Source organism: Mus caroli, chromosome 3 (assembly GCF_900094665.2).
Source record: "Mus caroli chromosome 3, CAROLI_EIJ_v1.1, whole genome shotgun sequence".
Lineage (NCBI taxonomy): Eukaryota > Metazoa > Chordata > Mammalia > Rodentia > Muridae > Mus > Mus caroli.
In genome coordinates, this window is record NC_034572.1 from 88,491,302 (window position 1) to 88,502,913 (window position 11,612).

The following is an 11,612-nucleotide window of genomic DNA, read 5'->3' on the forward strand; positions in this document are numbered from 1 at the left end:
AAAAAAAAAAAAAATAGTAATGAAGATACATCCTTACTAAAATGGAAAGATGTCTATAACGTACTATTGTAAATTATCTATATTGGTTACATTTGAAAATGTCAACATACTATTAAATGATGTATATAATATATTATTATAGGACATAGAACAACAGAGTATGATGAATACATTTGTATTGGTTTAGCCATGATGTGGTGGTAGTATTAAGATACTTAAGGTTTCTTCCTTCTATTTATCTGTACTTCCTAAACTTTAGAGATTTCTTTTATTATTATTTTAAACTCTGTGTGTGTGCATGTGTGTGTATATGTGTGTGCATGTGTGAGTGTGTGTGTGTGCATATAAGTGTGTATCTGTATGTATGTGAGTGTGTATATGTGCATGTGAGTGTGTGTGTGTGTATGAATGTTTGTATGCATGTGAGTTTGTGCATGTACATATGAATGTGTGAATGTGTGTGATGAGTGTATATGTGTGTTTGTGCGCACACTCATGTGGGTGTCAGATCCTCATGGAACCGGAGTTGCACGTGTTTGTGAGCCACCCAACATGGGTTCTGGGAACTGAACTTGGGTCCTCTGAAAGAGTATGTACTCTTAACTGCTAAGCCGTGGCTCCAGCCTCACTTTCTAAACTTAAACAAGAAGTGTGTATACATATAAGCATAATGTTTCTTATATAAATTTTAGCTTTTTTGTGCTATGATATGATTACTACTAAGCTCCAGCTTTATTATAAGTATCCTTTCTGCTATTGACAAAGTTAAGGATATGAATTTTATTTAACGTTAAATATACTGAACATAAGGTAAATGTATAAAGACACTTAAATAATTTCTGTCTTAAGAGGCTATCTCCTGAACTTCTTAAACTTTATTTTCCGCTGCTGTTGTGACTAGATTTGTTCACGGGGGTGCCATTGCAACCATCATTGATGTCACTACTGGCACGTGTGCATTTTCCGAAGGCATTGCCATGACTGCCAACCTCAACATCAACTATAAAAAGTAAGTCTGTGATAATTCTCCTTACGTTCTTAAGTCAGAGTCTCCAGCAGCAGATCCTAAGTCAAGATGTATGTCTGTTACTATACAGGAAGTGTTTCCAAAGGACTAGTAAAGGACAGGGACAGTGAGGAAGCCACCAAGCCTGAGCTCTCAAAGTTCTGCAGAGAGCTTCAGACAAACTGTACAAAGAAGTTCTGAGAAGAGAAATTCGTGCTTCAGAATTAGTCCTTCCATCAGTAAGGAGGCTGGGATCTATGCCAGCTGTAGGCTGAGGACTGCCCTGGCTCTCTGTGTTTGAGTAAAACATTAGGGAAATAATCTGTTTCTATTTTTATTAACTTGTATATATGAGAGAAGGGCATATATCATGTTGTGCATACAGAGCTTGTAGGGCAGCCCATGGGAGTCAGCTCTCTCTCTTTCTACCATGTGGATCCCACAGATTAAACCCAGGCCCTCAGGTTCAGCAGCAACCAAATATTCCCACCTGTTAAAAAAGAGAGAGAGAGAGAGATTTCTCATAACTTCACACAGAGAAATTGAGTACAAATAAGATGAGTTTGAATCCATCAAAAGCAAGATTCACCATGATCTTCACCATCCAGCTACAGTCCTACACCAAACAACAGAATGGCCTCTAACAACTGTAGGGCAAAACAGTGTAAGAGCAAAGCTTCAAAATAAGAAGTCTCCAAGAGAGGTCACAGGTTATTACCACAAACATATAGTACATAGTTGTTAGGCATCTCCCTTTTCATGTCACAAACGCTGTATTACTTGACTACTAGTTTTTGGAAGCCATGCTTCATAGATTGTAAGTTTATTGTCTATAGATAATCCTTAGTTGTATTATGCTAAGAACATCCTATAGAAAAGTTTATTTTAGAGGTGAGTAAACTTTTTCTGTTTTTCTGTTTTTATATTTGTGGACTGTGTAGGCTGGGACACAGCCGTGGAAGCACAAGAAGCAGTTTCTGATAGTGTGTAAGGATAGTTTTGCTCGAATAAAACTTCATTTATAAAATCGTAGCCAGTGTAGTTGCCAAGCCCTGGTTACCCAGAAGTCCAGTTAGAGAAGAGACAGAGCTACTTACCTTCTTTTGTAGTTTCCGCTGCCCCTTACCATCCCTCTGGCAAAAGCAGGGATTGCTAGTTTAACTTCTTCCTCTCTAGTGGCCAATAATAGTAACCTCAAATTAAAATTACTTATATAATTTGCCATCTAAGAGCATCAGGAAAGGTGTCCTAAGCCACTCAGGCTCCCACTGACGAGGGTCTACATTCATTCTTTTACATGTAAATATCCAGGTTTTCCATTTGTATTTTGCCCATTGTGCCCATTCTTGACCCTTACTATGAGGGAAGAAAGATTACTCAGTTGGTCAAGTTTGTTCTGTGCATGCATGAGGGTCTGAGTGCAGGACCCCAGCACCCACTTTAGAAAAGGCTATGCATGGTACCACATGACTGCAGTTGCAGTGCTGGGGAGGTGAAGATAGGACTCCTGGACTTGCTAACCAGACAGTCTCAGCAGGTCAGTGAGCTTCAGGTTCAGTAAGAGACCCTGGTTCAGAAAATAAAATGGGCCAGCCTGGTCTACAGAGTGAGTTCCAGGACAGCCAGGGCTACACAGAGAAGCCCTGTCTTGAAAAAAACAAAAAAGAAAAGAAAATAGAAAGTGGCCAAGAAAGACACCAGACACTGAGCTCCTCAGAGGCCTGTGCCACCACTGTCCAGCTTTGTGATGTATTCTAAGACCAAGAAATATTATACCACAGCCAGCTTTCTTCTTTCTCAAGGTTGCTCTAATGGGAACAGTTATGTTGCCACTCAAGTCTCAGAATAGCATTTTTAATTTTAAAAAAAGTTGAAATCTTACAAACATTGCATCCTTTTTACCTTTTTAAAAAAGGTATTATTTTATTTTAATTATTTTATTTTCTGTGCATTGGTGCCTGTATATATGTCTGTGTAAGAATGTCATATCTTGCCGGGCATTGTGGCGCACGCCTTTACTCCCAGCACTCGGGAGGCAAAGGCAGGTGGATTTCTGAGTTTGAGGCCAGCCTGGTCTACAAAGTGAGTTCTAGGACAGCCAGAGCTATACAGAGAAACTCTGTCTCGAAAAAACAAACAAACAAACAAACAACAACAAAAAGAATGTCAGATCTTAGAGTTACAGATAGTTATGAACTGCCATATATGTGCTAGGATTTGAACCTAGGTCCTCTGGAAAGGCAGTCAATGCTCTTAACCACTGAGCCATCTCTCCAGCCCCACTTTCTTGCTTTTAGAAGCAAAACTTAGTCATCTCAGCTCCCAGCCAGCCAATCTATCTATGCTATTTCCTTGTCTCTAAATATGTTGGAAAGGACACAGCTCAAAAGTGGTGGTGCTACAAAGGGCGGCAGTGTTTCAGCCTGTAACTGCTTCATGGCATATCAGGTGGGAAAGCTCTCCACTGGCCCTCCTGATTCCATGTGGCAGAAGGAAATACTGGCCAGATGCTGGTGGAACACACCTTTTATCCCAGAACTCCGGAGGCAGAGGCAGAAGCAGGCAAATCTCTGAGTTTTAGGCTAGCCTGCTGTACAGAGCAAGTTCCAGGACAACCAAAACAACACAGAGAAACCTTGTCTGAGAGAGAGAGAGAGAGAGAGAGAGAGAGAGAGAGAGAAANAGAGAGAGAGAGAGAGAGAGAGAGAGAGAGAGAGTGTCAAACCTGTGACCCAAGCTTTCTTTTCTTTTCCTGTTGTAATTGCCTCATCTTGTGGTGCATCTGTATAGAGGGTCTCACTACCACATGAGGGTTATGAAAGTGAATCCTTACCACTTAGGAAATCACTCTGTAATGCTAGCTAGTCCGCTACAGTTACTTAAAGCAAAGCTTTGCTCCTGTTCTTTAAGAGAAAAAAGAATGGCTGCAGGCATCCTTAGCTAGGTGGGTTTTGTCCCCAAAAGAGTTTAGGCTACACTTGGTTCTCAGAGTGAGAACTCTGCCTTTCAGGAGTTCAGGTCAGTGTGTGCAGTTGGTTACACACTTGGGAGGCTCACAATTAAATCCCACCCCATGCTTTTCACCAACAATTCACTTACATACTCTATAATCTCATGCTTTTTATGATCTCATAACCCAGTGAAACCTCAAATCACATCTCCCTACATGATTGTTCCTCCTCTATTAAGATTTATTCCAGATCCCATTCAACAGACCACAGTGCTTGGTGGTGGTGGTGGTGGTGGTGGTGGTGGTGGTGGTGGTGGTGGTGAGCATTACTCATCTGCTCCATGATTTCAGTGAGATGCCCAAGTATATCCCACAATTTTATTAACATGCCCACTGCAGCTAAACTAATGGCAGACGTACCAAGCTTAAATGCAAAGTGAGAAGCAGAATTCCAGTCAGATTGACATGGATTCTACCAAGTTAATACAGCATTGGCTACTCTGTGACCTCAGATCCAATAAGAGGTGAGAACACCTTTCCTAGAAGGATGTTAGGACTACTGATGTACCCAGAGATGACAATTTAATATGGTAAATAGTGGCTTGAAATTACTTCAAGAATGAGGGGGAGGGAGAGAGATGCTTTGAACCTACTATAGAGAAGAAGAGGATTGGGGTATAACAGGAACAGTTCAAAGCTCCAATAAGAGCCCCAAAGTAGTTGGGGGAAATGCTTTCAAAAGAAAACAAAGAAGAAACTGATGGAGGAACATATTCTGGTCTAGAATGAAAGAACAATACAAATCCACAGAAAACACAACAGGTATCAATCAGGATAAATAACAGTAATCTAAGCCAAGCAGTGGTGGTGCACGCCTTTAATCCCAGCACTTGGGAGGCAGAGGCAGGCAGATTTTTGAGTTCAAGGCCAGCCTGGTCTACAGAGTGAGTTCCAGGACAGCCAGGGCTATATAGAGAAACCCTGTCTTGAAAAACAAAAATAATAATTAATAATAATTATGCAAATGTTCTAGAGAAGCTGCAGAGACAGCTCTGGTGTGATGGTCCACACCTTTAATCCCAGCAGTTGGGAGGCAAAGGGCAGGGGGGATTTCTGAGTTTGAGGCCAGCCTAGTATACTGTAGTGAGTCCAGGACAGCCAGGAAACCCTATCTCAGGGGGAAAAAAAAAGTCAGAGACAAAGGAGCATCTATTAGACAGCTGTCCCAGACACAAGAGGGCACCATTACCCTAGCAATAAACCTCCCAAGAGCAACAGCAGAGGCTCAGAGACAAAGTCCTCACCTCAAGTGGTTTTCATTGAGCCAAAACTTGAGAAAGGTTATGGAAAAATAGGGCAATGCACAGAGAACATACAGAGGACTAGCACAGAGGGAAGGAAAGCCATGACAGAATGACCAGAGGCAGATGATGGAAGAAGACAGTGAGCAAGTAAATGATGCATGTGCAAACACAGGTCTCATAAACAGGGTCAGGGTCTGCATCCCGCAGAACAGCAGAAAGCCAGAACACGGAGCAGCTCTGGAGTTGGAGAGAAGCCAAACAGTGGGGAGCAGATTAAAATGAGTGATAATTAGTAAACGGAGCAGTAGAAAAGTACAAATAAAAAAGAGGAAAACCCTCAATTCTCTAGAAAAATAAAAAGATCAGAAAATGTGAATCAGATAGAAAGCAAAGTAAGACAGTGCAGCAAGTCAGTGTGTGTACATCAGTCTGAAGTAAGTCAGTGTGTGTGCATCAGTCTGAAGTAAGTCAGTGTGTGTGCATCAGTCTGAAGTAAGTCAGTGTGTGTGCATCAGTCTGAAGTAAGTCAGTGNNTGTNCATCAGTCTGAAGTAAGTCNGTGCCTGTACATCAGTCTGAAGTAAGTCGGTGCCTGTACATCAGTCTGAAGTCAGTCAGTGTGTGTGCATCAGTCTGAAGTCAGTCAGTGTGTGTGCATCAGTCTGAAGTAAGTCAGTGCCTGTACATCAGTCTGAAGTAAGTCAGTGCCTGTACATGAGTCTGAGGTAAGTCAGTGCCTGTACATCAGTCTGAGGTAAGTCAGTGTGTGTGCATCAGTCTGAAGTAAGTCAGTGTGTGTACATCAGTCTGAAGTAAGTCAGTTCGTGTACATCAGTCTGAAGTAAGTCAGTTCGTGTACATCAGTCTGAAGTAAGTCAGTGCCTGTACATCAGTCTGAGGTAAGTCAGTGTGTGTGCATCAGTCTGAGGTAAGTCAGTGTGTGTACATCAGTCTGAAGTAAGTCAGTGTGTGTGCATCAGTCTGAAGTAAGTCAGTGTGTGTACATCAGTCTGAAGTAAGTCAGTGTGTGTACATTAGTCTGAAGTAAGTCAGTGTGTGTACATCAGTCTGAAGTAAGTCAGTGCCTGTACATCAGTCTGAGGTAAGTCAGTGTGTGTGCATCAGTCTGAAGTAAGTCAGTGTGTGTGCATCAGTCTGAAGTAAGTCAGTGCCTGTACATCAGTCTGAAGTAAGTCAGTGTGTGTACATCAGTCTGAAGTAAGTCAGTGTGTGTACATCAGTCTGAAGTAAGTCAGTGCCTGTACATGAGTCTGAAGTAAGTCAGTGCCTATACATCAGTCTGAAGACAGGTTACAGAATCTAATTAGATATAAAAAGCTGAGAACCATTTGATACATTTAAAAATACAAAAAACATTTTGAGATTTCTGTTTGTTCCTTTTTGTTTTTGAGACAAGGTCTCTATGTAGCCCTGGCTAGCCTAGAGCTCTATATAGATCAGAATGGCCTTGAACTCACAGAGAACTCCTGCCTCTGCCTCCTGATTGCTGGGTGTCCACATACCTGGCCTGACACAGTAAAATTTTAAAAGAAGGAAGATGTGTGAGATAAAAGCTAACCAGAAGAAAACTGAGATCAGCAAAAATCAATTTGTACCAAAAAAAGGAAAAAGTGATAGTAGATACATGCAGAAAACAGCTTCAGAATAGTTAAAGAATACAAGCTGAGCATGGCAGGAATCTGTAACCCAGCACTACTGCATTAAAACTGAAGACCGAGACAGAATCAGCCAGAATGTGCGGGCCAACAAGCCTGGAGTAGGTAAGGTAGGATTACCTTAGCAAAGTAGGAAAAAAAAACAACTCTCAAAAGTTGTTCTCTGACCTCCCATACACATACACATACAATAAATAAATAAATAAATAAATAAATAAATAAATAAATAAATAAATAGAAGTTTATAGGGACCTGGGTAGACCGATAACTACTGTAACTGAAGTTCCAGGGGATCTAGTGTCTTCCTCTGGCCTCTCTGAGAAACTGCACTAACCTGCATATACTATCACAAATACAAGCATACATAATTTTAAATTTTCAAAAGAAATTTTAAAAAAGAAAATGAGATGCTGAACAGAAAAGAATGCAAAATGTCCCCAGGACCTTGGCAAATTTTGAGTAGACACCAAGAGAAAAGCAAAGCCAGCTGTCTGTCTCTGTCAACAGGGTCAGCAAAAGCTAATGGGGATGGAATGTTAAAAGGTGAGGAAGGGACACCTGGGCTTGGACAGTCAACAGTGACAGCTTCCTTGTGTCTTATAGTCCCTTCATCCACAAGGTGGGGCTGTTGGAGCACAAGACACTTCCATGATTTACCTTTCCCATCAGCCTCTGACTTCGAAGGTCCTTTGCATTGTGGTACTCCATTCTACCTCCAGGATTCCCCAATGACTAGCCACTAGACACATGTACCTACTTAAATTTAAGTACATTTAATTAAAATAGAATAAACTGTAAGATTCAATCTCTCATTTATAGTAGCCACATCTCAAGTGATCAGTAGCCACATGTGGCTACCACATAGGACAGCTCAGTTCTGGGATGTTTATCTCATCATAGCAAGTTCTACAGATAGCACTGGCTGTTGCCAGACAAGTGCTCTTAAAAGAAGTTATAAGAAAATGTTTAATTACATCTATGCATTCATTAAGTCCGGGTGGGTGCATGTATGCCACAGCATACATGTGGGGTCCAAGGACAACTTGCAGGGTCTCCTGATGCCATGTGCATCCCTAAGATTGAACTCAGGCTTGGCTGCAAGTCTTCACCTACTGAGCCATCTAACTGGTCCAAAAAATGTTGAGAAGAGATGAGAAGCTGACAAGGACTACCTCATGGCCTGTTTTCCTGTTGCTGGCATCAGACTAGGTTCTGGATCTCCTAATGGGAAAATCTCTCCCACATCAGCTGGAAACCCCAGTGATCTCTTTGAACTGAAGCCTAGAAGCCCAGTCTGGGACCACATGCCTGTTCCTCCCTGCAGGCAGTAATGTAGGAAAAGTAAGCAGGAGAAACTGTTGGTGTTGGAGCTCAAAGGAATGTTCTAGCTGAGATAACCACTCACTGGCATTGGGTATGACTCTCCACTCTGTTGTGCACCTGATAATCTTTTGGTATTACACAGATTTAATGAAAAAAATTTTTCTTCCTTCTACAGACCTATCCCCCTTCTTTCTGTTGTTGTGGTAAATAGCCAACTTCAAAAAATTGAAGGAAGGAAACTTTTTGTTTCCTGTACTATTCAAAGTATTGATGAGAAGACTTTACACACAGAGGCAACAGGTAAGAAGCTGCCACTGTCTCTCTTGGAGGTCGGGTTGGATTAGGGTTGTTTGCTTTCATTGTTTAACACACAGAAATTTTGACTTTCATGCCATGCACAGAACACGTTAAATGTTTTGGAGTTGGGTTTTAATTTGATTGTTTATTGTTTGAGACAAGGTTTTGTGTAGCCTGGGATGGCCTTGAAATTGCTATGTGGCAAAGGATAACCCTGAATTCCTGATCCTCTGCCTCTACTTCCTGAGTACCTGAATTATAGACTTGATTTACCACATTACACCTGGCTTAGGTTGGTTGTTGTTGGTTTTTGGTTGGTTGGTTAGTTGGTTTGGTTTGGTTTGGTTTGGTTTGGTTTGGTTTGGTTTGGTTTTGCGGATAGGACATATTTCAGTGCTTGATCAAACCCCAAGGCTTTGTATGTACATGCTAGGCGTTAGACAGGCACTCCGCCACTGAGCTGTATACCCAGATCTGTGGCTAGAGGCATTCTTATAGATTGCTAGTGAAAGGCCTATTTGCCAATATCCATCATAATTGGAAGTGACATATCCTTTGATCTGATTCCAGGACTGTATCTCATAGCAACATAGGAGGTTGCTATGGTTCCAGGATTGATGCATCCCAACCTCATTTTCAATCGGAAAAAAAAAAATGAGCAAAGCATAGACTCACATCAGTTGGAAACTGGCATTAATGATCTGAATCCACAGTCAGTCTGTAGCTCCATTCCAGGCTGTAAGCTTGGAATCCAAGTCTTTCTATTCTAGATTGCTTCTGTTGTTGTGATAAAATGTCCTGACCAAATTCAGTTTAAAGAAAGAAAAGATTTATTTTAGCTCACACTTCAGGTCACAGTCCACCATTGAGGGATGTCCATGATAGAACTCAGGGCAGTGTCCCATGGAGGTACACTGCTTCAATGAGCAGGCTCATGCCTAGCCTTCTTAGCCCAGAACCTTGTGCTCCCACAGACCAATCTGATATAGGCAATCCCTCAATTGAGACTCCTTTCTCAGGTTGACAAGAAAAGCTTGTTAGGACACTCATTAAACCTTTCCATATCAGTTGGCTCAAGCTACCTACCTCTTAATAGAAGTATTAATCATGAAGTAGTGGAGGACATGGTAGAGGTGAGGGAAGGTAATGACTTTGAAAATCAAAATTTATTTTTGAGACGGGTTTTCACTTGGCCTAGAACTTACTATAGAAACCAGGGTCACCTTAAACTCACAAAGATTCCCTTGCCTTTGCCTCCTGTGTGCTGGTATTAAATGTGTATGCTGCCACCACCAGCAGCCAAAAGTTGATTCTTAAGTTTTCTAAGAGGTGAGAGTAGAAAGGTTGAGATTCTGTCTCGAAAAAAGAAGGAGGAGGAGGAGGAGGAAGCAGCAGCAGCAGGCAGATTTCTGAGTTCGAGGCCAGCCAGGGCTATACAGAGAGACCCTGTCTCTAAAAACCAAAAAATAGAGAGAAAGAGAGAGAGAGAGAGAGAGAGAGAGAGAGAGAGAGAGAGAGAGAGAAAGGAAAGGAAAGGGGAAAGGGAAAGGGAAAGGGAAAGGGAAAGAAAGAAATGCCTTTGTGTATTTCCCTGCTTGAATTCATCAAACAGAAAACAGTTGACTTACCATCATCTGTTTTTTTGTTTTAGCCTTATTTATAAAGCTGGATCCTGAGAAACCTTTGACATAAAAGAACTTCTGATGAGTTCCACACTGTTCTGCATGAGGCTCTCCCCCTCCAGAAGCAGCATCCACCTCCACTCCTGTCACAGCTGCCGAATCCCCCAGGGAAAGCCTGCTCTCACAGACCCTTCAGAACAGCCTCTGAAATATGGCTGCAGGAACTCACTCTCCACCTTCCAGATTTTTTGTAAGAAGTACTTCCTGGGAGAGTCACAGCAATAATCTGTATCTCCCTAGGACAAATGTGTGGTTCTAACACGTGAACAGACTTTAAAGCTAACAAGCACAGGACCTGCTCTGCTGTGGACTGCAGAAGGAAAAGACAAAAAGAAAAAAGACTATATTGAAACTTTGACTGCAAATGTGGAAATGCAAGAAAACCAAAGGCAGGGATAAATATATGAAGTGTTGTGAGTGAGGTGCGTGTGTACGTAAGCCACGCTGCGTGTTACAAAGCTAGGTTTGTTGTATCTAAACAAACATCTCTCTGGCTATATTAGGGAACACAGCTCACTTCTGTGGGAATGGCCCCCACATCTCAGTTGTCTGGGGCCCTAGAGATTAAAATACTGCTCTTTTTTCCTACCTGTGCAATTGTATCTTAAACAATTTGTCATCCCTGGAAGAAGGTTCTGTTAGCTTTCTGGGACTATAATGAAGAACTACAAGTTAGGTGGTTTAAGCAAACAAAAACATCACTGTCACACTCCCAGACACCAGAAGTCTAAAAGTATTAACAAAATGTTGCTTCTTAAAGTTCTGGGCAGGAACTCTCTCCTGGCTTCTACCAAGGAAGCTTCCAGCTTTCCCTGGTTTTCAGACACAGCATAATTTCTAATTGTAATTCTTTATTATCTTCTCTCTGTTGTATCCAAATTTCTCTTTGTGAATTGTTTATTTATTTGTCTGAGTGAGTGTGTGTGTGTGTTCAGATGCTAAAATAAATTGGGAGGTTAATGTTCTAGAAAGCATATTTGCTTCTTGTATTTATTCACAAATATTTATCTGTGAAATATTTATATGTGATATTTATATGTGAGAGTATGTGTGCTATAACAGTGTATGTGGAGAGGTCAAGGAACAGCTTAAGGCAGTTGGCTCTCTCCTTCCAATATGTGGGTCCTGAAGATTGAACTCAGGTCAACAGAGTTAGCAGCAAGTACCTTTACCCTCTGACCCTTCTCTCTGTTTAAACATCTGTTGTTGTTGTTGTTGTTGTTGTTGTTGTTGTTTTTCTTTTCTTTATTTCTTATTTTTTGATTAATCAATTTATTTGTTTACATCCCAAACACTGTTCCCCTCACAGAGTGCCTTCTTCCCCTTTTCCTCTGAGAGGGTGGGGCCCCTCTGGGTATCCCCCTACCCTGTCGTA

The 11,612-nt window shown here is 41.5% G+C and overlaps 1 protein-coding gene across 1 annotated transcript in view; it reads left to right on the forward strand.

Annotated features, from left to right (window-relative positions):
- Positions 1–11,211, forward strand: part of Them4 (thioesterase superfamily member 4) — a 24,172-nt gene extending 12,961 nt beyond the window's left edge. Inside the window, exons 4-6 of the mRNA XM_029475538.1 lie at positions 902–1,009; positions 8,434–8,558; positions 10,207–11,211. Coding sequence (XP_029331398.1) covers positions 902–1,009; positions 8,434–8,558; positions 10,207–10,247 — 274 coding nt within the window. The 3' untranslated portion in view covers positions 10,248–11,211. The remainder of the gene's footprint in view (positions 1–901; positions 1,010–8,433; positions 8,559–10,206) is intronic.
- Positions 11,212–11,612: the final 401 nt, after the last annotated feature.